Source organism: Python bivittatus, unplaced genomic scaffold (genome assembly GCF_059951505.1).
Source record: "Python bivittatus isolate LINGU-HERP-01145 unplaced genomic scaffold, Pbiv_v1 ctg000690_np1212, whole genome shotgun sequence".
Lineage (NCBI taxonomy): Eukaryota > Metazoa > Chordata > Lepidosauria > Squamata > Pythonidae > Python > Python bivittatus.
Genome location: NW_028277096.1, coordinates 3,940,532 through 3,966,756, shown reverse-complemented (window position 1 = coordinate 3,966,756; position 26,225 = coordinate 3,940,532). Strand labels below are relative to the sequence as shown.

General features: G+C 40.4%; 2 protein-coding genes across 2 annotated transcripts in view; one reads left to right on the top strand and one right to left on the bottom strand.

The window, feature by feature from the left end:
* The window catches only part of SCARA5 (scavenger receptor class A member 5), a 121,314-nt gene extending 110,227 nt beyond the window's left edge, over positions 1-11,087 (top strand). Inside the window, exons 8-9 of the mRNA XM_007426257.3 lie at positions 356-553; positions 9,427-11,087. Coding sequence (XP_007426319.1) covers positions 356-553; positions 9,427-9,563 — 335 coding nt within the window. The 3' untranslated portion in view covers positions 9,564-11,087. The remainder of the gene's footprint in view (positions 1-355; positions 554-9,426) is intronic.
* Positions 11,088-12,941: 1,854 nt separating this feature from the next.
* LOC112540421 (uncharacterized) lies at positions 12,942-24,472 on the bottom strand. The gene is made up of 8 exons (XM_025165440.2): positions 24,162-24,472; positions 20,219-20,304; positions 19,210-19,237; positions 17,997-18,038; positions 16,644-16,671; positions 15,739-15,769; positions 15,570-15,648; positions 12,942-13,433 (listed from the first exon to the last, which is right to left on the bottom strand). The coding sequence occupies exons 1-8, from the start codon at positions 24,324-24,326 to the stop codon at positions 12,942-12,944; spliced, it is 951 nt and encodes a 316-aa protein (XP_025021208.1). The 5' UTR covers positions 24,327-24,472.
* Between the last annotated feature and the right edge of the window lie 1,753 nt (positions 24,473-26,225).

The following is a 26,225-nucleotide window of genomic DNA, read 5'->3' as shown; positions in this document are numbered from 1 at the left end:
TCAGCTGAACCACCTCAAAGGGTTGTTGTAGGGAAAGTGTAATGAGGGGAGATTCTCATACACACCACCTTCAGATCACAAAGAAAAGGTGGATATGAATGTAAGAAACAGTTAAATTGATTATGAATTGTGCAAAGAATCACTTGGATTGATTGTGTTAAACCACTGACCATATTTTTGACTCCTTTAAGGTGGTACCTGAGGTTTTTCCCTACAGCATTTGACCAGAACAGATATGTGATCTTTACACATTCCACTAGGATCAGTAAGAATAGCAAAAGAGCTTGTAGCAGAAAGTAATTTTTAATCCTGTATATGATTTTTTTATTTACCTCCCCGACTCACAACTGTGCAGCTCCCACTTTGGAAGAGGGAATTATCCGCTTGATGAATGGCTCTGGTCCTCATGAAGGGCGAGTGGAAGTCTTTCATGAACGACACTGGGGGACTGTGTGTGACGATGGATGGGACAAGAAAGACGGTGACGTGGTGTGCCGGATGCTGGGTTTCCGAGGTGCTGAAGAAATTTACAGAATGGCTTTATTTGGACAAGGTAAGAAAGATTAAATTAGTTGCATTGATGGCAGAATTCACCCCAGGAAACAAATCTAAACAGTTTTGCACAAGGGTGTTAATACAAATATAACAAATAGTACATGGTGCCCCTGTTGTAGGGTTTTTTTTTGAAACTGGGCTGTGTGAGTCCAGGTTTCCCTGGACTCAGGAAAAAAAAACCTTTCCATAAGGGACTAAGGAAAAAAAAAAAAGAGTGAACTCAGCCATCCATTCCCACCTCAATGCTGTTTTTCAGAATCATCCATAGTAATTTTTCTAGGTCCAGTGGAAAGGGCAGGGCTTGTCAGCTGATGTCTAAAAGCCCCCCTCCTGGTCAGGGGTTCTGGGAATGTGTTGTTGTTATCTAATGATCAGGTTTTGCAGCCTGAAAGGTTTCACACTTCCATTAATTCTCTTGGAGAAATTTTTCCAAGCATATGATACCTGAGGCCTACCAGACTGGGTTGTTGTAAGGATAAACCCGGGATCATAAAAAGGTAAAGTCTTGGTGATTTTATAGAAATGTCCATGTAGGGTTTTTTGGCAACAATATAGAAGAGGGATGTTTTTTAACTTCTCAATCCCTGCAATTTCATAGAAGACCTATCCAAGTACTAACTAGGTCTGGTCCTGCTTAGTTTTTTGAACTCAGACAGAGTTGTCTAGTTGCTGGCACCTTGCTGGCCCCAAAACATAACTGTCTGCAAAGTAATCTGAACACTTTGGATGTGAAAGAAGTACCACAGGTTGTGGGTAAGCCAATTCAATTAAAGGTAATTCATCAGGACTAGAAAGTACCTCCATGAATGAGTCTATGCAACACATTGAACACACCAGGCTAACAAAACTAGAGCTATCAACTCTGGGCTGCATCTGGAGGACACCAGAGGACAGCAGAGAGGCAGAAAACTCAGTCCCTTGGCTGACATCAACTGCCTGCGTGGGTTTTTCCAACCCAGAACTGGTAGCCCTAACAAAATGTAGGTGCTGTGCTGGCCTCTTCCCTCCTGCCCTTTCCTTGCCCTCACTTTCACAAAATCCCACCACTGCAGATATCAAACCTGGGCTGGAAAAATCCATATGAGTTTTTTTGACTTCCCAGTCCAGATATGATGTCAGCTAAGATTTAGAGTTAGAGTTTTTTTGTATCTCTTTGCTACCACGTCTAGTGGCGATCCGATTTTTGCAGCCCCAACATGGTAGCCCAAGTATGGGGTCAAAAAGAGTCAATAATGGAATAACAGTACAGAATGAAGGATGAAGCAAGGGAGGGAAGAGCTGGTATCCTGCTACCATCTCTGCTGTTTAAGAGCCAGTTGTTGCCTTAGCAGCAGTAGCAGCAGCAGCCTACACTACAAGAAGAGCTCTTTGAGTCTCTGGTGGCTTTCTTGGTGATTGCTCTTAACTGCCATCTACCTCTTCTCACTCATCTTACTGACTGAAGAAATGAGAGGGAAAGAATAAGCTTACCATATCTGGGCTGCAAAACTCTCATGACCACTAGATGGCAGCAAAGGGATACAGGACCTATGCCCTCTGCTGCCACCTAGCAGTCGTTTGGGGTACTTAAGCTCAACTCAGCTCAGCTCAGATGAGAAGTTTGCTTTGGGGCCCAGAGAGCTTTAATAATGCCCCTGCTCTAAAGACTTCCTATTAATCAAAATTTCCCTCCAAACCTGGCATTTTTAAAGCATTCACAGATTGCTTTATTTTTGTAAGTTAAGAAAACATTTGAGATGGCAAGCCAGTGACACAATCCTAAACGTCAGTGTAGCGATGCTCCAATATTGCTCATGTCTTTTACAAATGTCCCAGGCTATGAGAAATGGGAATCGGGGAAAATTTTACGAGTTCCCTGTCTTAGATGAAGGTCTCCCATAAATGTTTAGCTTCATGCAGAGGTTTCCCCTGCAGTGCCTTTCTAACTGATGGGCTGGCACGGCATGTCTATTTGTGTGCATTAAGGGGCTATTCAGGCACTCTTCCTGGGAGCGAGGGGCACAGGAGGCATTGGAGAGGAACTGTTCCCCTCAAATCCTACTGAGCAACAGCAGAATGAATCCCATGCGATGGGAAAGAAGGTCCCCTGGTTGGATCCAAACCACAAAGCAGTGCTTTGTGGTTGGATCCAAACCACCATTCCAGTGCTAACCTTTTTTCTGGAGGAGGGAAAAGTTGTTATTCACATACTTTGATATTTGCATGACCAGCTTGTAGACATCTGTCTATGGATGGGATCCATCTCCAGCCATTTTACTGTTTCCAACCAATCCTTTCATGTGTGTGCCTGCACAAGCAAGCAGGCCACATTCTCCAATGGCTGTGTTCACCAAACCTGCTTGGTCAGGCCAGAGAAAGATCCGGCATATACATTTGTATAACTTGCTAAGCTCGGTTCATTTTAATTGTGCTTAGATTTTGTGTGGCTTAGTCTGTTGTTTAAACCCAACCTCTTTAGCTGGTTTATAGTTTAATGGATTGTGCAAGCCATGAGAATTAAATAGATTGTTGATAACCAGGTTATGTATACATTACCTAAATGTCAACACAGAGATCCCATTTTAGCAAAGCCTAAGTATAATTGGGGTATCAGTGCCCTCCCCCTGTTTAGTCTACCGGGGACTGTGGCTAGATTGTTAAGTTCACAAGAAAACTGTTATTAGCCGTTGCTAGTAAACACATGAACCATGATTCATGTGTTTTTACATAATCTTGATTCCTTCCTGAGGGATAGCTATGCTAGTTTACTGTAGCACAAACAAGGAACAATCATACAGCAACACCTTTCCTGAGAACTGAATGAGAATGAGACTGAAGGCTCATTCTAGCATCTGATGATGCAGATTCTGGTCCAGAAAAATCTGTTGATCTTTAAGGCAACTTAGAGGAGGGCTACAGGGTGAAGTACTGGCTGTCCTCCAGCTATTTTTCAACAGAAGTTTCCCAATCTTGCAGAACTCTGGTGCATATGTTTCTTATTTTTTCCAATCACTTGGGCTAGAAGGGGAAACTGGCAGAACTCTTCCCTGTTTCACCCAGTTTCCCAATCCACAAGCTTCACAAGTGGCTGCAACAGAATTCCGTGGGTTACACAAAATGGCACTGCTTCATTCTATTTACGTGGGATATTTCTCTTCCAATGACATGTCAGGCAAGGAGAAGCAGGCGAAAGCAGCTGCCACTTTACCTGCTCACACCAGCTGAAATGATCGAGCCATTGACTTGAACACGAGCCAGTGTCCCAGAGCACCAATGTCTTTAGGTATATAAGGAATCCATGTAAAGCTTGAGATGTATTTCTCAGAGCAAAGCTCATCAGGCTTGATGTGGGAAAGTTCTTTATTCTAAACCTGGCAAAATCTCTATTTGGGGATTATATCTCAAAACAGTCGATAGTTTTTATTTTGCAGAAGGAGAGTATTATGCATGCTGACCTTTACTATCTGTCACTGTAGCAGGGAGCAAGGGGGACAATGTGTCCTTCACTGATACCCATACAATCTTACTAGTCCTCTCCCTGAGATCTCCACTTTCACACCCCCTCTATCTGAGTGCTGGGGGTCTGGGTGTGGGGTTCCTCCAGATGAAAGAGTTCCACCCAGGCTGGTAGTTACAGCACCATAATCTGTTTTTGAATGGGGAGATATGTGGGATCTCGATGGGCAGAGAAGAAAACCCATCTTTCCCAGGGACAAACTTTTAACTGAATGGCTCCAGTTTTCCCCTTTTCACCCAGGGTTAACTGTCCAAAGCTTACAAACCCAATGCAGGAGTGTTCAAAGAAATGGATTTTCATTTCACTAAAGGCAGCAAAGTACGGATCTGAGAATAGTTGAACTGTAATGTTACATAAAACTGTATGCCTGAGCTAGCTATCTGAGCAAAAGTAATAAACAGAGAACAGGATCAAATACAAAACTACCCCAAACTGAGTTAGCACTGCTTAAAAGAAATAAAGAATCAGTCCCATGTCTAAGTAATATTCTCTACCAACTTTTACCTTGCTAGCTCCAATTCTCCCATGGCATACTAGGTTTTGGAACTGAATTTTTAGGCCCAGTTGCATGATACTGGATTTCTCTAGATTTTTGCTTTCTGCAGGGGCTTCCAGCCAATACTCATTGGGAACAAAGACATCACAGGAGGGGAGCCGTGTTAATCTATGGTAGCCCAAAATCAGGAGGAATCTGAGAGCAGCTTTTCAGACGAACACATTTAATTAATAGGCATACGTTTTTGTGAGCTGTACCTCCGTTCATTGGGTGCATGCAGTGGTTAAACTGACACCTCATCCCAGTCGAAACCCTGTATCAGTGTAGCTGTTCTCATTCTTCTAATGAAGGGAGCTGTAATTCATGAAGCTTATGCCTTTTAAGAAAAACGTGTTAGTCTGAAAAGCTGCTCCCAGACTCCTCCTGATTTGGGGAAATTAAGAAAGTCTTCATTTGCTGTCCCCTCAAATCTCTGCATCCTGCCCATCTGTTATTGGAAAGGACAGTGGCTGTGTTTTGACCATCCTGAAATGTCCCCAGGTATCCAACTGGCCTCTCAGAACAAAGAATCCCATTAATCCGCTAAACTACTAAACATTGGTTTTCTACCCATGGTAATCTCTCATATCAGGCAGCCTTTGAAATCTAGCATGATACATGCTGGATAAATAATTGTGCCTGGTCCAGCTGCAGTTCCAAACGTTGCTCAGTGTTCCTGTGGTTGTTCCACACAATCTTTCCAGCTCTACCCTCCTTCTGGTGCTCAGAGACTTGTTCCTTTTGGATCCACCAGAGCCAAACTCTGCTTTTCCTGGCTGGAATTTTATTCCCATTATCCACTTTCCCCAGAGACCTTTTTGCAGAGCCCTGAGCTGTGTGTAGAATCTCCTTTATAGCTAGTGAGTCACAGGCTGGAAAAGGGAGGGTCCTGACTCATGTCTTCCAGCAGGGAATTTCAGGGATTGGCATTAGGCTAGGGAAAGATCTTTCTGTTAGGAAATGAGGCGGTCCTGTCCTAGAAATCTTTGAGGACATTCAGGGATGTCTTAGCATCCCAGGGACAGATCTCTGAACATTTCCTGTGGTTTGGCCTTGGCCCTATTTACATAGCAAAATGACACAAGCCACATGTGGTCTGAAGCCAAAGCTGTTTGGACATGAGGGATCTGCTGGAAACCAGCTGGTGAAGCAATGGAGCTGTTTACTTAGAATTATCTCAGAAAAGCTCACAAGTTTATTCATTTTTAAAAATGGGTATTGAAGATCATTTATTTTTCAGCATTCCAAGACAGATAGCAACCTTCGTATTATTTATTCATTATTTGCCTGTGCAGCCTTGCTGTGCTGCATCCAGGGGGGGACTGTGTTTTTAGATCCAACCCTGCCATGGCTGGTCTATTATTTTATATCCATGTGTTGGAAGTGCTTGCTTGCCAAACTAAGTTAACTTACAGCAGTTGTTTGCATGTAGAAGGCCCATATTGTCTATAGAGTTCCCTCTCAAGGCTTATACCTTTGGCTTCGTTACTCGCTCTTAAGCAAGGAATCAAATAATAAAAGTATTTTTGGTTGTGTTCTGTTTTATGCTAGAAGTGCTAGATTGGATTGTTATCGTTTACATGATGGCAGACTTGTAGACCTACTTCCAAATGGTATCATTGGGTGTATTTGGCTGGGCTGATCAATTTTGTTTTGCATCCTGACTATATGTCAGCACACTGCTTCTATCTCCAAGCTGCTGGGATGTAGAGAACAGTATGTTGTCTTGCAAAATAGTCTCTAGATTAGACACCTAGCTTGCATAGGATGGTGTAAGCATGCCTGGGATCAGATTTGGTTTGGTTGTGCTTATGGTAGACTGACCAAAATATGCCAGACTGACCAGTATTGTCCTTACCATTAGCAAGGAATGCTGCATTTGGTATGGGTATAATTAAGGTTGGTAATCTCGTCTAAAGGGGACGCGGTGGTGCAGCGGCTTAATGATGCTGAAAGTTGCCGGCCAGAAATGGTCGACACTTCAGTGGTTCAAGCCCAGCTTCGCGCAGCAGAGTGAGCTCCTGCTTCCTCCCCAGCTCCTGTCAACCCAACAGTTCGAAAACTCACGTGAGTAGATAAATGGGTACTCTCACTCCGGTGGGAGGAAAAATGCTGGCGGCGCCTTGCAAAAGGAGTCGGGAGCAGTTGCCGGTAAGCGCGAAAAACTGCGCGCACCTGAAAAGGGCGCGAAGCAACAGAAACCCCGCCTCCTGCGCTCGCCAGCTGGGCTCTGCTCTAGGAAGGAGGCTCTGGCAAGCCACTTCCGAAACACCTTGCCTTGAAAACTGCAAGGACTCATCCAAAGCAGTCACTGCAGAGTCGGTAACGACTGAGTGCAGATAAAAAAAAAAATCTAGTCTAATCCTTCCCTCTCTTAGTAAAAAAAACAAAAGTGTATTTGGAAGATTGTGACTAAAAGGAATAAAGGATATGAAATAACAAATGAAAGAAAGAATAATATTTTCATACCACCCAGCTCAGATAACTCTAGGCAACTTACAATAGATTTTAAAATTAAAACCAGAATAAACTGCCCAAACTATCGAAATTAAATATAAAAGTAGCTGCCCAATCATGAGACACCCCAGAATGCTCAAACTCTGAATGTCCAGTCAAATAAATAAATAAGTTGTATGTCTGATCTCCCAGCAGAATGAACAGAAAGTGGACATCAGGTGAGCACATGTGGGGGGGAAAAGAATTATGTCACTGAGTCCTGGGAAGGTGGATTTTGTGGAATGATAAAAGTGAGAGAGGCTGTGGCTGAGGGAAAAAAATGCTTATAAGAGAATGATGGCTGCTGTAAATAATGAGGATGAAAAAAGAATGTTGTTATCATATATATATTGCAGGAAAAATAGCTGCAAAGAAGGTGCTTCAAAAGACCAAAGAATGGTTAAGATTAAGAGGCAGAGAAAACACCGAGTGATTTTGATGAAAGTAAAAAACACCTTCGGAAGTAGGCGAAGGAGAAAGAAGGAGCCTCCAGCACAGTGAATGGAAATAAAAGTAAAAGTGCTGGAATGATTTGGGATGAAACTGAAATGCATTCATCACTTTTTCATCACTTTTATTTTCATTTATTTATTCATCACATTCAGTCACTCTGCTGGAGGCGCCTTCTTTGTTCAAAAAAAAAAGCGATGAAAAAGAACTCAGAGGTTAAAATATAATAGTCCTTATAACTGCTGTGAAGAATATCGGAAACCACTTTGTATATTTCTTTCTTATTTTTCTTTTATTTATTTATTTATTTATTTATTTATTTATTTATTTATTTATTTTTCTGCAGCATTCCTTGCTAATGGTGAGGACAATACTGGTCAGTCTGGCATATTTTGGTCAGTCTACCATTGGCTTTCTCTTTGGTTTCTTTCTTTTTCTTTTTTCTTCCTTACTATATACTAGTTTGTATTAGTTTTTATTTTCCTTTTTAAAAGTTTTAATAATATATATATATAATTATATATATATAAGAAATGTATGAGTTGAGAAAATCTATTCTACATTTATTGGTTTAGAGCAGTGTTTCTCAACCTTGGCCACTTTAAGATGTGTGGACTTCAACTCCCAGAATTCCCCAGCTTTCCATGCTGGCTGGGGAATTCTGGGAGTTGAAGTCCACACATCTTAAAGTGGCCAAGGTTGAGAAACACTGGTTTAGAGAAAATGGATGATAGAAATGAATAAACTAGAATTACGGAATATTTTGTGAGAACATAGAGTTGAAGTTTAGTTGCTGAATGCAACAAGAACCGTGTATGATGAAAGAACAGTATGTGTCAGAATAAATGCAGTGCTGAGCAAATGATTCATCATTGAGCAGGGAGGCAAAGAAGTATGATGTCCTCTTGGTTGTTTAATGTATTTATAGATAAATGTATAAGGAATATTGATGGTGACATAGAAGTGTATTTCTTTCTCTTCTTTTTGTCTTGCAAGATACTTCTTATTCTCAAAGGGAGCAGAATGTTAAACATGTATGTTTTTGGATTTGCCATTTTAATATATATAAGGACATTTATGTGCTATCTAATAATCAGACATCTGAAATGAATTAATTCACATTTGAGTGACTTAGGCGTCCTCAAAATATGGCACATACATGGGGGGGGTGTGTTTGCCATTGTTTCTTTGATTTAATTAAATTGCGGAGCTTTACCGACATTTGTAGCATGTCCGGATTTTTGCTTTATGTAAAACATGAGATTCCACTTAGCAATTCTCTTTTCATGATCTGCAATTTTCTTCCGGTATATACAGTAGCTAGCTAAGTGGGAGCTACCAGTTCAAATGGAATTTGTGCAAAAATTTGGTGGTCTTCTTCTCTTGGGGCAGGCTGATTCTGAACATGATTCTGACATTTCTGTGAGCTGGGCAACATTATAAGTTCCCTAAGATCCAGAGGTATATACTGTAATCTGAATTCCCCCACTCCTGCAAAACTTTGAATACGGTTACTACAGAGCTCTACAGAAGTTATTATCCGATTGTAATTTCTCATGTGAAAGAGGGGAAAATGTGTCAAATACATGCAGAGTGATCATATTGATTGTATTTACATTAAATCCATTGATCTTTTTTCCTGGATCCCTCTCTATCCTCTGCTCTGGCCCCAGGTACTTTGTGAAAAACATGTCATTCAAGCATGAATGTCAGTCCCTGGTCCAGAAACAGTATGCACCCCTGGCCATATTCATCAGGGTACGCACTGCTATGACCTAGGTTTTGTAGATGGTGAATGTTCTCATAGCGATTGCAATATGTCGCAAAGATGGAAGATCATTAATTGTTGTCACTGTGAATTCCAGCGAATGATTCTGTTCAATTCTTCTCCCAGGGAAAGGACGGATTTGGATGGATGATGTGGCCTGCAAGGGAACAGAAGACAGTCTGCTCCAATGTAGCTTTTCCAGCTGGGGAAAAACAAACTGTGGGCATGCTGAGGATGCTGGAGTGAAGTGCTTGAGGCAGTGATAGGACAAATCTAGCAACCAAGGAGTGAACAGAGGACCTGCTGGAGAAGAAACTATGGGACCTCAGAGGTTGCCAGGACTAGCAGATGCCCTGCTTTCTTACTGCCAGTGCTGTCAGAAAGGAGCCACCATACTTCTGCCTTTATATGTCTCAGGAGCTACAGTAGAAACTACAGTAATTTTTCCATCCAGCCTGTAACCCTACCAGGGGAGGCTCTATTTCATCCTTTTCCGACTTGTATCCTCCACCTTTCCTAACATATACAATGAAGTTATGGGAAGCCAAGCTATGTAAGCCTTCCATGTGCGGTAGAACTGCTATCATGACATAGATTTTGAATATCAAAGGTTGCTGATCATATTATTGCAGGCTATGTACGATGCGGCCATCAAACCAGCATAACCACTCCCCAGCTGAAAACGTGCTTGACAGGGAGAAGCTGAGCAGCTACAGACATAATAACCTGTTTGCTTAGCCAGCTGATGATTGTTGCTTTCTTAATAATAAAGGTATTTGTGTTGTTCTGTATTTCTCCGTGTTGCACAACAAAAAAGTTCTGTTCTTCCTTTTACAAATCTATACTGGATAGGAGGGGGCTGCATGTGAAACAGTGCAGTACTTAGCAAAACAGTAAGAGCTCTACGGTAATATAAAACACTGGGATAGAATCCTTGGTGTTTATGTACATGCTGAAATGTACAATTCTTTTGCCAGGGGAAAAAACAGGGCAGATCATGCTGGTAGGGCATATATTGGGGATTGCATGATATTTTTGATACAATGGCAGTGTATGTGGGCTCAACGCTGTGTCAGTGGCCAGTGGACTTCCAGATGTCATTTTCCACAGTTGTCCATACCTAGAGTAGGGATTAACCTGTCACATTTAATAACAAACTTTGCCCCTTGCACTTGAGTCCCTCATTCATTTTTTTTCAAGTTTGCATGCATTCAACTAATCTCAGAACATTGGTTCCTCAGACACATTCTCATGCAATCCTTCTTCCCAAATCTTTCAAAATAGGTTATAAAGCAGAAAGTGATGATTCGGCAATTTGAAGTTTTGAAACAGAAAAGCCTGTTCAACCCTTGCAAGATATTTGCAAAAGTCAGCCTTAGGCATGTGTAGCTAAGAGAGAGTTATTCTACTGTTATAGAATATATAGAGTTATTCTACTGTTTACCTTTTTAAAATGTTGAAGCTTAGTTGTTTTAAACTTTCTGCTGTGTTGTTTAAGATCTCGCTGTACTATGAAATCTGTAATTGCTGCCCACAGTGTACTCTATAGCAGTGTTTCTCAACCTTGGCGGCTTGAAGATGTGTGGACTTCAACTCCCAGAATTCTGGCTGGGGAATTCTGGGAGTTGAAGTCCAGACGTCTTCAAACTGCCAAGACTAAGAAACACTGTGCTATAGAAACTCAACAGGCTGGTTCCTCCAGCCTAGGCCTCAGACTAATACTGCTATTTGATACAAAGTTATAAACAGAAGAGGTTTATTAGGCAAACTGCTTAATTCAATGAATAAAGTATTTCTTTTCAAATTGAAGAAGGAGATTGTTTTAAAAATACAATTCCGGAGTTAATTGTGTGTTGCACTTCCAGAAATAACTGAAATTCTCGGTGGCTTTTCACTTTCACTCCAGCAATCCCTTACAGCAAACTCCTTGCTTAAGTTCCTTCTAGTCATATTTTTCTTGAAGCTTTCTAATGCTGGGCTCTGTTTTTGTCAGCTATCTGCTCAGGTTTTCAAGATTTTTCCCAGTAGAGACTTCCATAAATTGGAACTGTTGGTTTTTCCTTGACCTTCCGTTCCATTCTGTTCGACCACCAGCTCTGGTCTCCCTCCAAATGATCTCTATTTTTATCAACTTGAACCTTTCCTGCAACAGGTTAAGAAAGCACTTTAAAGCAGAGTAATATGTGGAGAAGGTATATATCTCTGTCTATACCTTTTCCCTAACCTTTCTTCCTATAGTACAGCCAAGGTGTCCAGTGCAAGGGAAGTGAATTGGGTTTGTGCAGGAAAAGAAGCAGGAGGAGAAGAGAGATCATTTATCTGATGCAGTTCCTTCTCCTCCGTTGCTCTGCAGTTATTTGCTAGTGATTGATGTTGCAAGGCTTAGTTCTGCTTTCGAAACTGGATTGAGGTGGGCGGCTATAGAAATTGCATAAATAACATAAAATAAATATTTTCCTCCTGAACATCTCCACTTGCTGCACACTAAACTTAAATGGGTTTCAAGATGTAATCTTTCATTCTCTGCTCCTTCAGATCTGGAGGGAGAAGCCTCAACCAAGCAATTGTTGGCACAAACAAACACCACCAGCAGCCCAAACCCTGAAGCACAAATTGAGGATTGAACTCATGTTTTAAGAAAACCAGTCTTAATTAGAGGAGGACTGAGCGCTTTTTGGCTGGGAGATATGGCCTTTTGTTAAAATAAACAACTGATGCTTTATGAAATGCAGAGCAAAACAAGGCCTTGGGTTTTATAAGCACTTTTGCACCCTTCGTTCCTCAGGGAGACCGAAAGTTTGGAAATATTCACAGGGTGAGTTTTGCATTTTTTAAAAATCAAGATCGTTTTTGTGTTGCAATGCAAAATCGTGGATTTTTACAGTCTCAGTGTGTGTTTCAGACTATAGTCTAGCAGTTCGGAACTTAAAAGAGTCTTTAAATTCTGAACTATTTAAAAAAATATTTACATTATTCTTTTTTTAAAAAAAAACTGAGAGCAGGCCGGTGAAGAATCAAGTCATTCCATATAGTCCACTGGAGTCCACTGGCCAATAAATTTAAATAAATAATAATAATAATATAGACATACATATACTACCTATTTATAAAAACCATTACAGACATTCATACATGGAGAGGGAGCATGACTGCTTGATCTCTACATGTTCATTATAAAATCTGAAAAAAGAAGCACCTTTTAGTACAACTTAATACAGCGTTTCTCAACCTCGGCAACTTTAAGATATGTCGACTTCAACTCCCAGAATTCCCCAGCCAGCATGGGGAATTCTGGGAGTTGAAGTCGAGATATCTCAAAGTTGCCAAGGTTGAGAAACATTGACTTAATATATAGGGAGGCATGTAATCCTGCCACCATGCATTCAGTAGGTCTGAAAAGGGTTTCAAAGAAGGTTGAAAGTATAGGGAATGGATGCAACGATATAACAGCAGCATATTCCAGAAGGAGAGTCTCTGCCAGCCAGAAGGCACTAATGCAAACTGTGTGAAGTGGGGAAGGACTACAGGATAAAATGAATCAGTTGTCTATGGTCCAAACAAACATTTTAATTCTGCACGCTTCCTCAAATGACATTAACTATCAAGCCACCCCGCCCAGCCCTGCTTTCTTCCTGCCTGACTTATCGGGTGCTGCTCAGAGTCTCCGGTTCAGAGTGGATGAGATCACTTTGGGTCTCGTAATCACTCTGGCGCTCGTGGTGGCCATGATGGTGGTGGTGGTGATGGTGACACCGGCATTCCCCATGACTCCGATGGTTTCGATGATGCTTCTCCTTGTGGTTCCGGCGAGCTCTGCCGTCAGTGAAGGCAGCCACTTGGATGGCCTCCGCTACGGCTATGGCTTTCCGAGCTTGGGCACAATCATATTCGGCCTCCGCAGCTTGCTGGTAGGCCAAACTGGCAATTTTGGAGACATAGGACAGCAGGTTGTCCTCCCGAGCCTGCGCCGCTTCCACTGATTCTTTAGCTTCGTCAGCTTTCCTCTGAGCTTCTAAGGTTTCTTTCTTAGCCTCTGCAGCCTCTATTTTAGCGTGGGCCACTTCCAGCTTGGCCTGGATGGTTTCAGTAAGGGCCTTAGTAGTTTCTTTCTTGGATTCAGGGTCCTTAAACCTCTGAGAAGAAGCACAAGAGCAAAGAACTCAGGAGAAGACACCCTTCAACTAAGGGCGGTGTTTTCTTCCCTTTCAAGTCTAAAACAAGCTTATGAAGCAAATATGGGGAGCTTATGCTGGACACTTTCAACACAGGCGAGAAATACTCAGCTTTATGGCAGACAGCCTTCAGTTATGCCTACATAACCATGCTGAATCCACTTGATCCCCACCGTATCTTTATTTTTCTCCTCCGCGTTGACTCTGCCCTGTATTTCACCTAGGTTTCAGCTGAATTTATGAACTAATCTAATGACTGAAATTTATGGGAACTAAAAAAAAATCCTCCAAGTTCAAGGTTATTGTTGGGGTGGGGGTAATTAAATAATTGCTTTGGAGAGGGGAGGAATTTGGGGAGTGAATTCTTTTTAAATTATGAATTTTCTGGTCAAAACCAGCATGGTTCATTTTACACCTCCCAAATCTGACACAAAGTGGTGTATTCTGTCTGCGATTCTTTGCCACACATCATTCCTTTCATGCTGACCAGGAAAAGGTCCCCTTTTAACTGTGTTTAAATTGAGCGCCAGGATCAGGGATTTAGGGGAGGAACTGCAGATACCACCCAGCAATATGGAATAGGGGAGATGGTGGAAAATGGACCCTGGGATTCAGAAGAGAGCAAACAGTGCCATGTGAGATGAGGACTGAACATGGGACAGGTGGGCTGTGGGGAAAGTGGGTCTTTCTGTAATTTCTTTTCTCTCTGGGCTAAGTGTGCATGTGTGAAGGTGTGTGTGTCCCTCTGAGTCTTTCTGTGTTACTGAACTCTTCCATTCTACAAACTGTTGAGTATGCAAGCCCTCCTCCATTGAGAGCACATTCCTCACCCCACCCCCTGCCATTCCTCCAGAGTGTACCCAATCCGCTGAGATGGAGGCTGGGATATAGCAAGGAATCAGCTACCGCTCTCAAAAAGGAAAGGACAAGAGTTGATGAAGATTCTCAGTCATCCGGGTGGAATTACCTGGAGGTTGAGTCATGGCAACTGGACTTCTTTTCTTTTGGTCTGATATGTTTCGCTGCTTGTCCAAGCAGCTTCTTCAGTCTAGAAAGTTGGTTAGGGTCCCCCCAACCAACTTTCTAGACTGAAGAAGCTGCTTGGACAAGCAGCGAAACATATCAGACCAAAAGAAAAGAAGTCCAGTTGCCATGACTCAACCTCCAGAGAAAGGACAAGAGAGATGTGCTTGTGTGTCCCTCCTGAAGCAGAGATGCGAAAATTTAAAAAAAAAAAAAAATTCCTGTGTTTGCAAAACACCCTGAGGGAGAGAGAGAGGGAGGGTAATGTGTGTGCCAAGCTGCAGAACTATAATTTCTTTGCATGAGGTAGGCCTCAATGTCTATGCACCTTTCTTTGGGTTTGTATAATGTGCTCTGGGGCAAAGAAAGAAAGTTTGGAGCAGTTGTGTTAAGTAGGAGACCAAGGAAGTTTGAATTATGTGAGCCATATCACTTGTTGAAGCAAAAAACTGGGGTGCAATTAATGGTTTTGAGCATCTGCCTTGGAATCAGATCCTTTAGCAAGTTATTTGCTTCTCAGCCTCACAGACTGGCTTTCTGTGAGATGCTCACAGGCATCTAGAGTGAGCCAAGATTATGTCATAATGATGACATGTAGATGGTCACATCATACAGAAAACCCTGCCCTTACACACTTGTATCCTGGCATCTATCCCAAGTATTAAGTCACAGTTTTGGGGCCATGATATCATGACAAATGTGTTGTTCCATGGTGCTTCCTGCCTCCCTCCCCCCAGATGGATGCCTACGAACATGGTGTTTTGAGAATATTTATGATTACCTCAAAAGCTATTTTTGAATGGGTAGGTTCATGGCAATCCTTTTGCAATGTCATTTAGTATACTTTCTCAAAACTGCCTATGGACCTCAAAAGAGTGACTCCTGGGTAGGTTCATCCCCTAGAACATAGACTTTCAGATTTTCTTTTCAGGGACAATACAGATGGGGTTAGTGAGTATAATTATGTCATCCCAGGATTCTCCCAATAGATATTTTACAAACTTGAGACATAAATGAAGAATACAAGACATAAATTCAAGACCTGTGGGCACCTTGATTAAAAAAAAATCTCACCAGTTGTTCTCGCACGTCCTTCAGAAATGCAATTTCAGTCAAGAGAGTCCCAATTTCAGACAGAAGTTTTTCCTTCGACCTTAAAAAAGAGAGAAGGAAAAAAAATACTCATGGCTGCTGTTTCTCAGGGATTCACCTCTTCAGTGGTAGGTTTGCTTTTGTCACTGACCTCTTGCAGTCATCCACATTGTTATCTTTTTCTGGAAAGGAAAAGCGCTCCATCAGTCAAAACTCATGGCTTTGTGTAAACTGCATTGCCTTTGAGTTTTCATCAAAGCAACTGAAAAAGTAAGTAACTGACTTCCCTAAGTCAGGTTTCCCCAGTATTTTTTGGCGGGGGGGGGGGGGAGGAAATGTCTGTTCATAAATTGGCTGCCGTAATGGTAAAGCCAAACACAAAACCCCAGACTGGTGAGGTTGCTCCCTGCCACACTATTGGGCACCTCTGTGATATTCACTATCAGCCCCATCTTACCTCTCTTTCATTTTTGGCGAAGGCATCTGTCTCTCTTTGCCACAGCACCAGTTGCAGCAACCTATTATTTTTTATTTTCCAAAAAGTAATGGTTCTTGTTTCTCATCTTAAATCATGGAAATCAAATTGAGTGTGGAGAAGGTGGTGCTTTGAAGCATGCCGGATTCTTTTCTAATATTTTTCTTTGCAAGCAAAATGATACTTTAAAATAATAAAAGATAAGAGTGTGGAAAGGGCTTGTGGGATGCCAAAGCATGGGGGTGGGGAGTTCACAAACATATTGTTGCCGGTGGTTGCCACACTGAAGATCCCAACGCTGTGGACAATGACTAAAGAGTAACGCAGTGGATGGTCAACCTGATTTGCTCAATTTCCAAGAAGGTCAGTCTAAATACTTGGCCCAGTAAAGTTTGGAGCTAATTTCTGGATTGTCCAATAGTTGATGGGTCATTTACTTGCAAGAGTTATGTTACAGTGCTATTGCATCTAAAATATTAAGCTGATTAGGGGGCTGGCTTTTTACGAACACTTGAGAACATTGATTTATTATTGAGGGTGTCTTTTTTATGGAATTAAAATGAGAAAGGGGAAAGCTTTACCTTTATTCTGCTGCTTCAGGAAGAGGACCTGCAAGAGAGAGACAGAAGTTTCATCCAGATGGCTTTTCCTGGTACACTGCAGGGACAGTTGGAAAAGGAAAAGTGTCCCTTTGTAATTCTGAAGTTGATAGACCAACTAGTAATATACAACTTACCCAGCCACACTACTCAGTTTGGACCTTGGTTTGCCAAAATGAGAGAGTAAAATCAGCAAAAAACAATAACTTGCATTCTTGGCAGCCTACTGCCTTATTGTCTCTCACATATGTGTTTTAAGTACAGTATGTATGTATGTATGTATGTATGTATGTAATATTACAATTATATCCTGCTTTTTCTGTAGGAGCTCAAGGTGATGTACATGGGGTTTTCCCTCATTATCTTTAAACAATCTTGTGAGCTAGGCTGGTACCCTGTTCTGTTGGAGGATTTCCTCCTCCTCCTCCTCCTCCTCCTCCTCCTCCTCCTCCTCCTCCTCCTCCTCCTCCTCCTCCTCCTCCTCCTCTTAAATTGACAAAAGTTACCAGCTTCCTCTTCTAACTCAAGAAAAAAGGAATAATGATAAATCTCCCTTCTTTTTGCTCACTGGAAGACATATCAGATAGGAAATCATATCGGGGGAGTCAGTTTGAAGGGTCTCTCAGTGGATACCACATGTCCTCAAAGACCCACCCACAGAAAGGAAAGCAACTGCCACCTGCTTTCATAGCATGGGTAGCAAGTATAAAGAAGCAGGAGTCATGGTAAGTGTTCTTTGGACAGAAAGCCAGGCCATCACCATGACCAGAGTAGAAGAAAAGGTTGAAATCCAGAAAGGAATTTAGCTTCATTTCCAGAAGGGAAGTTAGCTATATTTCCAGTCAATTTCAGTATAAGAGACAAGAGTTTAAGGAGGAGCCCTTACTGAGGTAGGCAGTAGTTAATTTATTCCTTGAATTAGCAATAAAGACCTGATCATCCTGCTTGATCCAGAGGACAAACATATCTTTATGAAGGAATTTTTTCCCTTGGGCCTGTGAGTCTATTCTTGTGGGTCCATCAAAGAAAATAGAAACACAAAGAAATGGAAACAATAAAGCTTATGAATTAAATGTATTACATTCTATTTTAGCTCCATCGCTGTATTTTTTTATAATGTATACAAATTATACATTCTTATATTCCTCCCCACCCCAGTCTCTGCTCATTTTATGCCTATAGGGTACATCGACAAAAGAAAGTGGAGGAGGATAGAAGTCACAGAAGATTGGGATAACATTGTATGCTTGTTTCAGTTCAGTTATACAGGTTTAGTTTCAATAAGAGAACATGAGCACTATGTCTTACATTAGCTTACAGAAGAACAACACTTACAGCATTTTTCAACTGTTGATTTTCTACTAGCACCTTCTTCAGCTGAAAGACAGCAGAGAAAACATAGAGTGACCCATCTCTGGAGGTCTTTTCCTCTCTTTTCCTGTGACCTTCTCTTAAAGCTGTGAGAACCCTACCAAGGCTGCAAACCCTACTTAAAGCTGCAAACCCTACCAAGGCTGCTTTCTAGATGATTTACTGACCCACACAAGTTAGTCTGTTTTTACCAGGGCTGGATTGATACCCTAAACACAATCCAACAATGGTGCCCTTCCATTGCTTAACTGACAAGACACTAAGACTCAATAAGTGCTAAAGGAGAAATAAGAGATTAAAAATTCACAACTATATTGGACCTAAACTTTTTTTTTAATGATTTATTTAACACTAAACAGCAGTAAGCAATATAAACAAATTATTTACCTATAATTAGGGGATAGAAAAAATGCAAATCTTCAACACTTTTAATGCATTTTTAATCACATTGTTATGAGGGAAAAATGCAAATACAAAAATTTAAAGTTGAGTTTGGAAGTGAAAGAGTTAAGGGAAGATAGTGAGGGGGAAAAGCTCTGTGGTGCCCCCCTTTCCTTGGTACCCTAAGCATATGCTTAATTTGCTTAATGGTTAATCCAGGGCTGGTTTTGACCCATCCACATTGTCTCCCCTTCCCATGTATAGGAACACAGATCAACAGTCAAATAATCCTCTTTTATCTTTCCCAAGTAATTAAGTCCTTACTTCACGGGATGCCTCAATCTAACTTTAGGTACTACGATGGCTTTTGAATGTAAATCAGGGATCCAGAACTTTCATTGGCTTGAAAGCTGCTTCAGGTTTTCCATCACATGTTAAGAAACAAACTCACTGTGTGGCAGGGTCAGGACCCATTTTAAGGGAGCATTAAGGGGTCAAATGGGTACCTTGAGTTCTAAAATGCTGACATCTTTGATTTACCTTTTAATCCCCCTCCAGAACTAATAAAAAAAATAAAAAAATTAAGTCCCATTATACTATGGGGAGCAGGACTCTGGAGACCACAAATAAGATGCCAGTGAATTGCATGTTGTCCAAGAACAACCGCACTGGATACACACCGCTGGGCTTAGCTGGAACTATGGTATGATTTGACAGAAGGCAGCCAGATGTATCCAGAGAACTGTACCTTAAAAGGCTTGAAGAAATGATAATAAGGTGTGAAATCCACACTTACCAAACACTCCATTTTCATTGCTTTTTCCCTGAGGATAAATATTCAGGCTATTAAAACAGAGCATAAATCATCAGGATAAAATTTCCTCTATCTTTACTTTCTCCTCTTCTGCTAACATTTGAATGTGGAGTTTTGTTAGTATTGCTGCTAATGCACACTGCCCTTCTGCAAAATGCATACTACACAATAGCAGGTTAAAAAAAGAGTCCCAATAAACCTGTTAAAAAGCAATATATGGAGATTACTAGGTATGGTCAAATAAGTCTACTTTAGCTTCTTTTGGTTTCTCATTTTTACAAAACTATTGGTTTTGATTTCTTTGTTTCTCATGTTTTCATTCATTAGTTCATCCCAGACCTTAGTAACTTAATTTACAAAGGCCTAGTAGTGTTCTGTCCCCTTGTTACATTTTCAAAGTTAAGATTCATACTGGAAAATCCCCTATTCTTGCTGCAGCTAAAATTACTTGTTTACTTATTACATTTATATCCCACCTTTCCTTCAGGAGTTCAAGGCAGCGTACATAGCACTCCTTCCTGCGACAGCTGTCCAGTAAGGTAGGTTGGCTGAAACAGAGTGGCTGGCCCCAAGCCAAATTCATTTTCTGCTTTTCTCTCTCCCCCCACCCGTAACTGAATTTGTACCTCTTTTGGAAAAAAAAAAAAGTTAAACTTCGACTATACCTTTGGATACCCCTGTATGGAGATGATGTCACACAAAAGAGTAACTCCAAACTAACCTATGGAACATATCTCAGATTCACTGGCTATGTTCTCATATCATACATAATCTGGTAGCTCAATTCACCTGTTTACTGAGTTGCCCAATACACTGGATCATAAATTAACAAAACCAGCTGGGTTTACACAACACATTAAACTGTGAATAAGGTCACCAAGGTTAACACTACAACCAGACTTGCATATTGTGAGTGTGCGTATTTATTTCAGTGAAATACACTGAGTGAACACACCCAATGAATCTTCTTCATTTAGCATCACATCCTTACCTCTCTGAGCTCTTATCACTACCACTGTAGCTCTCTTGATCTTTGCTTAGATAGTCCATTTCTGTTTTTGACCTCCTCTCCATCCTCTATGGAGAAAAAATAATTATTAACCATGTAAGAAGTTTGTCTCTGGATCAACTTCCTCAGGATTTTTTTTAATAGTGGGGAAATGCATCTATGGACTGCTGAAGCAATGTAGTAGACCAAGAATACTGCGTGGGAAACAATGCCACCAGAGCTAAAAGATCTTTATTTTATTAAATAAATGGTGTTTACTAAATAAATGGTGTTCATCAACCAAGCCACTTCAGAAAGATCAGTCTGAAATATGTTCCCTGCTGGATCTCTATACTTTGATCCAGCTGTAAACCTCACATCTTGTTTGGCTTACTTCTACTTACGTACAGCACAGCTTTTAAGGTTTGTAATGCTTGAACTTTGTCCTACTTTGATATTCCAGCAAAATTTTAAATAAAGGTCAATTCATGCAATTTGTAAAATCAAGTTTTTTGGGGATTATGTTTAGTTACAGGCATGAGAATTAGATTCATGTTCTTTTGGCTATATTTCAGGCATAATGCAAGTCTTCTCCACTCCTGCAGCCCAGGACCCCATCAGCTGGCGACAGGGAATCAATCTGGGTGTTTATCTACTGGAGGGCTGCAAAAATTATGGTCCAGGGACCATGTGTGGCCCACTGGCATCCCTTTGATGGTGGGCTAAGTGTATACTAGTATCTTTAGAACAGTCGAACCTCAACCTCTCCTATCTCTTTTTGCTGATACAGAAGACTAGGAGAAAATTTAGGGCAAGCCTTCTTAGGAGCTCTGCCAACCCCCCCCCCCCTCATATTTCATCCTTGGGAACACAAGCAGATGGAAACTGCCCCAGTCATCCTGTGCATTGTTGCTAGTACAACATTGTTGTTAGTACCTAGATGACCTTCACAGATGTTGAAAAAAGCTACATGGGGTTGATTCTCATTATACTTGGTGGAGAGTGCTCCAAGAAATTCCAGGGTTGTAGACTTAAGTAGGAAGTTTTTTAAAAATCCTGGAATGGCAATGGCAAACTGTTTTGTTTTGTTGCCAAGGGTACTACATGTAGGTACTCTGAATTTGCTTTGACTGAAGGGAGTTCAACCATTTCCTAGTATTTATAGAGGGTGTGAAGCCAAAGTTTTAGTGACGATTCTGTCCTTGACACCCATGTGGAAATTGTCTTGGAATACTTCGTTCAGTCCTTTCCAGATGTTAAGTCTGAATAATCTGTCTTGGGGCTGTACCCCAATGCACATGCCAGAGAAGGTAGTTCAAAAGGAGGCAAGGCAATTAAGAACTAAAATGAATCTGATTCTTTAATTTTAATGGAATGAACCTTAAGTTAAATACATTGAATGTATTTACATCTCCTATCTTCCATAGTTTCCCTTTATCATATTAAAAATTACAATTCATCAGCAACTTTCAGAGACACTCTCAGAAATTGTACCTTTGTTTTAAAAGCACCATCACTGGTGCTTCATTCTCACTGTCAGGTTTCCCTGTACATATCTTTTACTTTGCTTTCTACATGTTATAATATTAGATTTGGATTATTTATCTGGGTATACATTCAGAACAGAACTTTGCCAATTGCCATTTTACTTATGGCTCTCTCAGTGATGGCCTCAATGGTCTTGCTTTCTTTCACATGGGGAAGATATGTCAGTGGTAAAGAGGAGAGACTGAATTTATATAATGCTATCTACTATCTGTCTATCTATCTATCTATCTATCTATCTATCTATCTATCTATCTATCTATCTATCTATCTATCCATCCATCCATCCATCCATCCATCCATCCATCCATCCATCCATCTCTCCATCTATCTAATTACACATTGGTTTAAATTGTATTTCCTCCAGATGTATGGATTTCAATTCCTGGAATTCTCGACAAAGGCCAAGTTGGTTGGAGGATTCTGGGAGTTGTCCGTCCATCTGGAGAGTGCTAGTGTCAAGGAAGGCTAGGTTTTACAACAATGATACTGAATGTTCTCAACTACAGAGATTTATTATATGTGAAAGCTTTCCCCCCTAATTCTCAGTGTGCTTGCCTGATTCAGGATAGCAAAAACAATCTGCACTTTATTATGTATTTCATATCGTGTCCTGACTGTAACATTAATACTGACAGATGTTGGTAAATTATTTGGATTCTGAGATTTGCTTACATTTGGTTTCTAGGGAGACCAATTTTTCTTGCTTCAGCTTTCTCCCAACATGCTGTGTAGCAAATGGTAACTTCTTTTAAATATTCTTTACTGTTCCCCAAAGGAGTGACCAAGATATGTTTTCACTGGTATTTGGTTCCGTTTTCTAGAATTCAGTGATATAAAATTTCATGGCTTGGATGATAGCTTCCTTTCTCAAGATGAAGACATTTCATTTCCATGGAAATAGTGTAGTTGGATCTTACAGTGTGAAGTTATCTAAGAGAATTGGACTTGGGCCTAAAAGTGTGGGCAGATTAACTGCACACTGAGAAGTTAAGGAAAAACAAAAACAAAGCTTTCAAAAGTAGGGCAATTTTCATGGATCCTTGCTATGGGAAAAATAGTACATATTCTCGATCACGTGGGTTGAATAATCTCCAAAAGTCCTAGCATTATGTTTTCTAAGTATGGTGGGTGTTCACTACCCTTAGTGCTTTGGTTCAGTATAAATTAAATCTCCTCTTACAACCACAGTCAAATCTTTTTAAGGCTTAGATTCTCAACTGTAAAAAAGTAGGCCAAGAACAAGCCAGTGTGACTGATATGAGAGTAATATAAATTGATGCCAACAGAGTTCTTCTGCTCTTGCCCTACTAGATAGGAAAATGTCAATCATCTCATCAATTTGATAAATGTGTGCAGGATGAGGATTGTTGAAGTTTCCTGAGCAGAATTGGCTGCTATTCTTTAACTAGCCATTCCTGTTCTTCATGGATGTGTGTTTCCTGTAACATATCATGAAAGGCCCGTTGCATTCTCAACACGTTGGACCTTAGCAACTGACATCCCAGATTATTATTTAAAAAGCCTTGTTACACTCTGAAGTTATATTCTTCAGAAGAGGTTTGTAGTGGTGACATATGTAATAAAGCATGAGATAATCTACATATAGGAAGAAAGTGCTCTAGGTAAACTTTCTGGAAAGGTAGTTTGGAAGTTCAGAGCCTCTTTAGATGCTATATTCATCGTATTTGTCGGTTATTCCTCATGAGGAAGATTAAATTAAGAAAAAAAAAAGAATGACATTATTAAACACAACCTAATATAACTTAATATTATGGTATTATGAATACTAAGAATAACAACTAATGCTGATTGATTTAAATATTGCTATGCCAACAGGTTCTTTGTGGATAGATTCTTGCAAGATTCCATCAAGAATCAACACCTGTTGGTTTATACCCATGAGATTATAGAAATAATTCAACCAATTCTAAGCATTTACTTATAATTTACTAAGCATGTCCTTAGAAGCTAGTCCTATTATGTTCAGTGCGGTTTGTTTAACTTTAGTTATCTCTATTGAGAAATGGAGCTTTGATCCTCTCTCTTTGAAATATGAAAATCATAGGCAGAGGTAGGGATTTTTTTTTGGAACAGGACACACATTTGACATTTTGATATCATGCTGTGAATGCACTCACAAAAAGGCTACTATGGGAGATATGCCTATTCTCAAAGTAGATGCCATGGTAGCTGCCCAATTACAAAACACCTCTTTACAGAATGTAAAAATACTGTAAATATGTTAGAGGTAAGTCTTTTGCTTTGCAGCATATCATCTTCCTTCCTTCCTTCCTTCCTTCCTTCCTTCCTTCCTTCCTTCCTTCCTTCCTTCCTTCCTTCCTTCCTTCCTTCCTTCCTTCCTTCCTTCCTTCCTTCCTTCCTTCCTCTTTCAACTCACCTTGAATCTTAATTTGTTTCCATCTGGTGAAAGCGGCAAACAAATTGGAGTGACGAAAGTGCAAGAGACAAAGCATGGTTGTGAGTTGGAGTTTCGGAGAGGGCGGCGGTGGCGGGGTGCCGAAGAACACCGGGAAAAGTCTTCATAGCTCTTGTAAGGGATCATTTGGAAGGGACATCTTCACTCCAAAGTGATTTTTCTTTGAAGAATCCTGGCGGCAGTTAGTCTCCATAGCAACATCTTAGGGATGACTGACCCCTATCATTCTATTACTGGAGAGGGAGGGATCACTTGATAGCCCCTAAATATAAATGGACTGGTTGATTAATTCTAAAATCAAAGATAAATGGAGAACGGAGAACTGGAATGTAGCCAAGAAGTCTTCAAGGCTTTTACACTAAGCATTCATGAGGTATCTCTTCACTTTCCCAACTTAGCTTTTGTAACTTGCTCAACAAAGAGAGATGCTGAGATGTATTTTTTATTTTTGGTTTCAAAAGCTTGTATCTCTTTTAGTGATCTCTGAGTTAGATTAATAAAAGGATGGCCTTATAATGGATTTTCAATTTCACCAAGTGTACTATTACTCAACATTTCTTTTTAATGCATTGGTACATTTACTTACCAGTCTTCATATGTTCCCAATTTCGTGCTCTTCAACAGCAAAATTAATCCACTGAAAGTAAGTTTAGAAAAACTAGTTTTGAAAGAATCAGAAGATGATATGAGTTCTTTGGTTTATTAGCAAGGAGGTGTCAGTAAAAGGATTACGGTGCCTCATGCACATTTTCTTGGTTTCCTCAGCTGCAAACCTCTGACACAGAGAATTATATTAATAATTGGCTTCAAGAAGTGCCATTAATCTATCTGCAGTTTTAAAGATACTGCAAACCTGTGGATAGGACCAATGAGTGCCTGCTTGAAAAATATCTGATTATTTTCCCACAAGATTATCAGTTCTTCTGAAAATCAAGATAAATTGTGATGATATTATGCCGCAGCTAGGATGGTGAATCACTACCAAAATATTATTATGCTGGATACAGTTTCTGAAAGATTCCTAAATCTGCTCATGCACATGTGCTTTTGCCATCATTTTCATTTTAATTGCTGATTTCTGCCTATATACACCTTCTTTTGGGAAGCTATTACATAGGTAAAATGATTGGAGTCCAACTGAGTCTGCCTCCCTTGCCCCTTGTTGGCTTGCAAAATTTTGGAATTAGATTCAGATTCCCTGGCATGTAAAGTGTCATCTGCAGTCATTTTTCAAGCAACTATTTCCACCAAGATGTTTCCTTGGATTTTAAGAATCTGCTTATACTTGATTTTGGCTGATCTTGAAAAACAAAGCAGGGTCACACCTGCATAGAACTTGGATGGGAATCTACCAGGAAATCCCAGGGCTGTATAATAGATTGGGAAGACAGGGGGGTGGGGGGTGGGGAAATCCAGAAATAATGCAATAGCAAACTATTTCAATATGTTTGCCAAGAAAGTCTTTGAAGTCTGCAAAAGTTGAGCTCAACCTGAAGGAAACTTTACTTTTATTTCCCCTTTTAATGTCCACTAACATAAATGTATTCTTTTGATTGCTTTCTTTTTAAGCTGTCAGCCTTTCCTCAAAGTCTATAGAATCTCATCTTGTATTTTCTTTAAAGCAGAGGGTTTTTTTAGAGTTGGATCCTAGAAAGTTGGGTTTCTACTCTGGAATCATGGATAGCACACTATAGGTACCATTTGTTAAGAAATTCAGTGGAAGAGAGCTGTCACCTTTCTGTCCATGTGTATGAGGTTCCCAAGGAATATTAAACCAAATGGTCCTTGATTTGATCCAACAGTCCTTTTTACAAATATTTTTACAATTTTTGACTGTTCAGTAATCTGGATCAGAGAACATTTATGTGTCAGCCACAAGTCTGGAAGATAATCAAAGCACGTCTTTCCCATTGGAAGAATTACTGATAATGTGCTTAATTTAATTATAAAATAAATATGTTTTCTAAGTTTTCCTGTCATGCTGAATGCTAAACTAATCAAGCAGGCTCGGTTTGCATAGCCCAT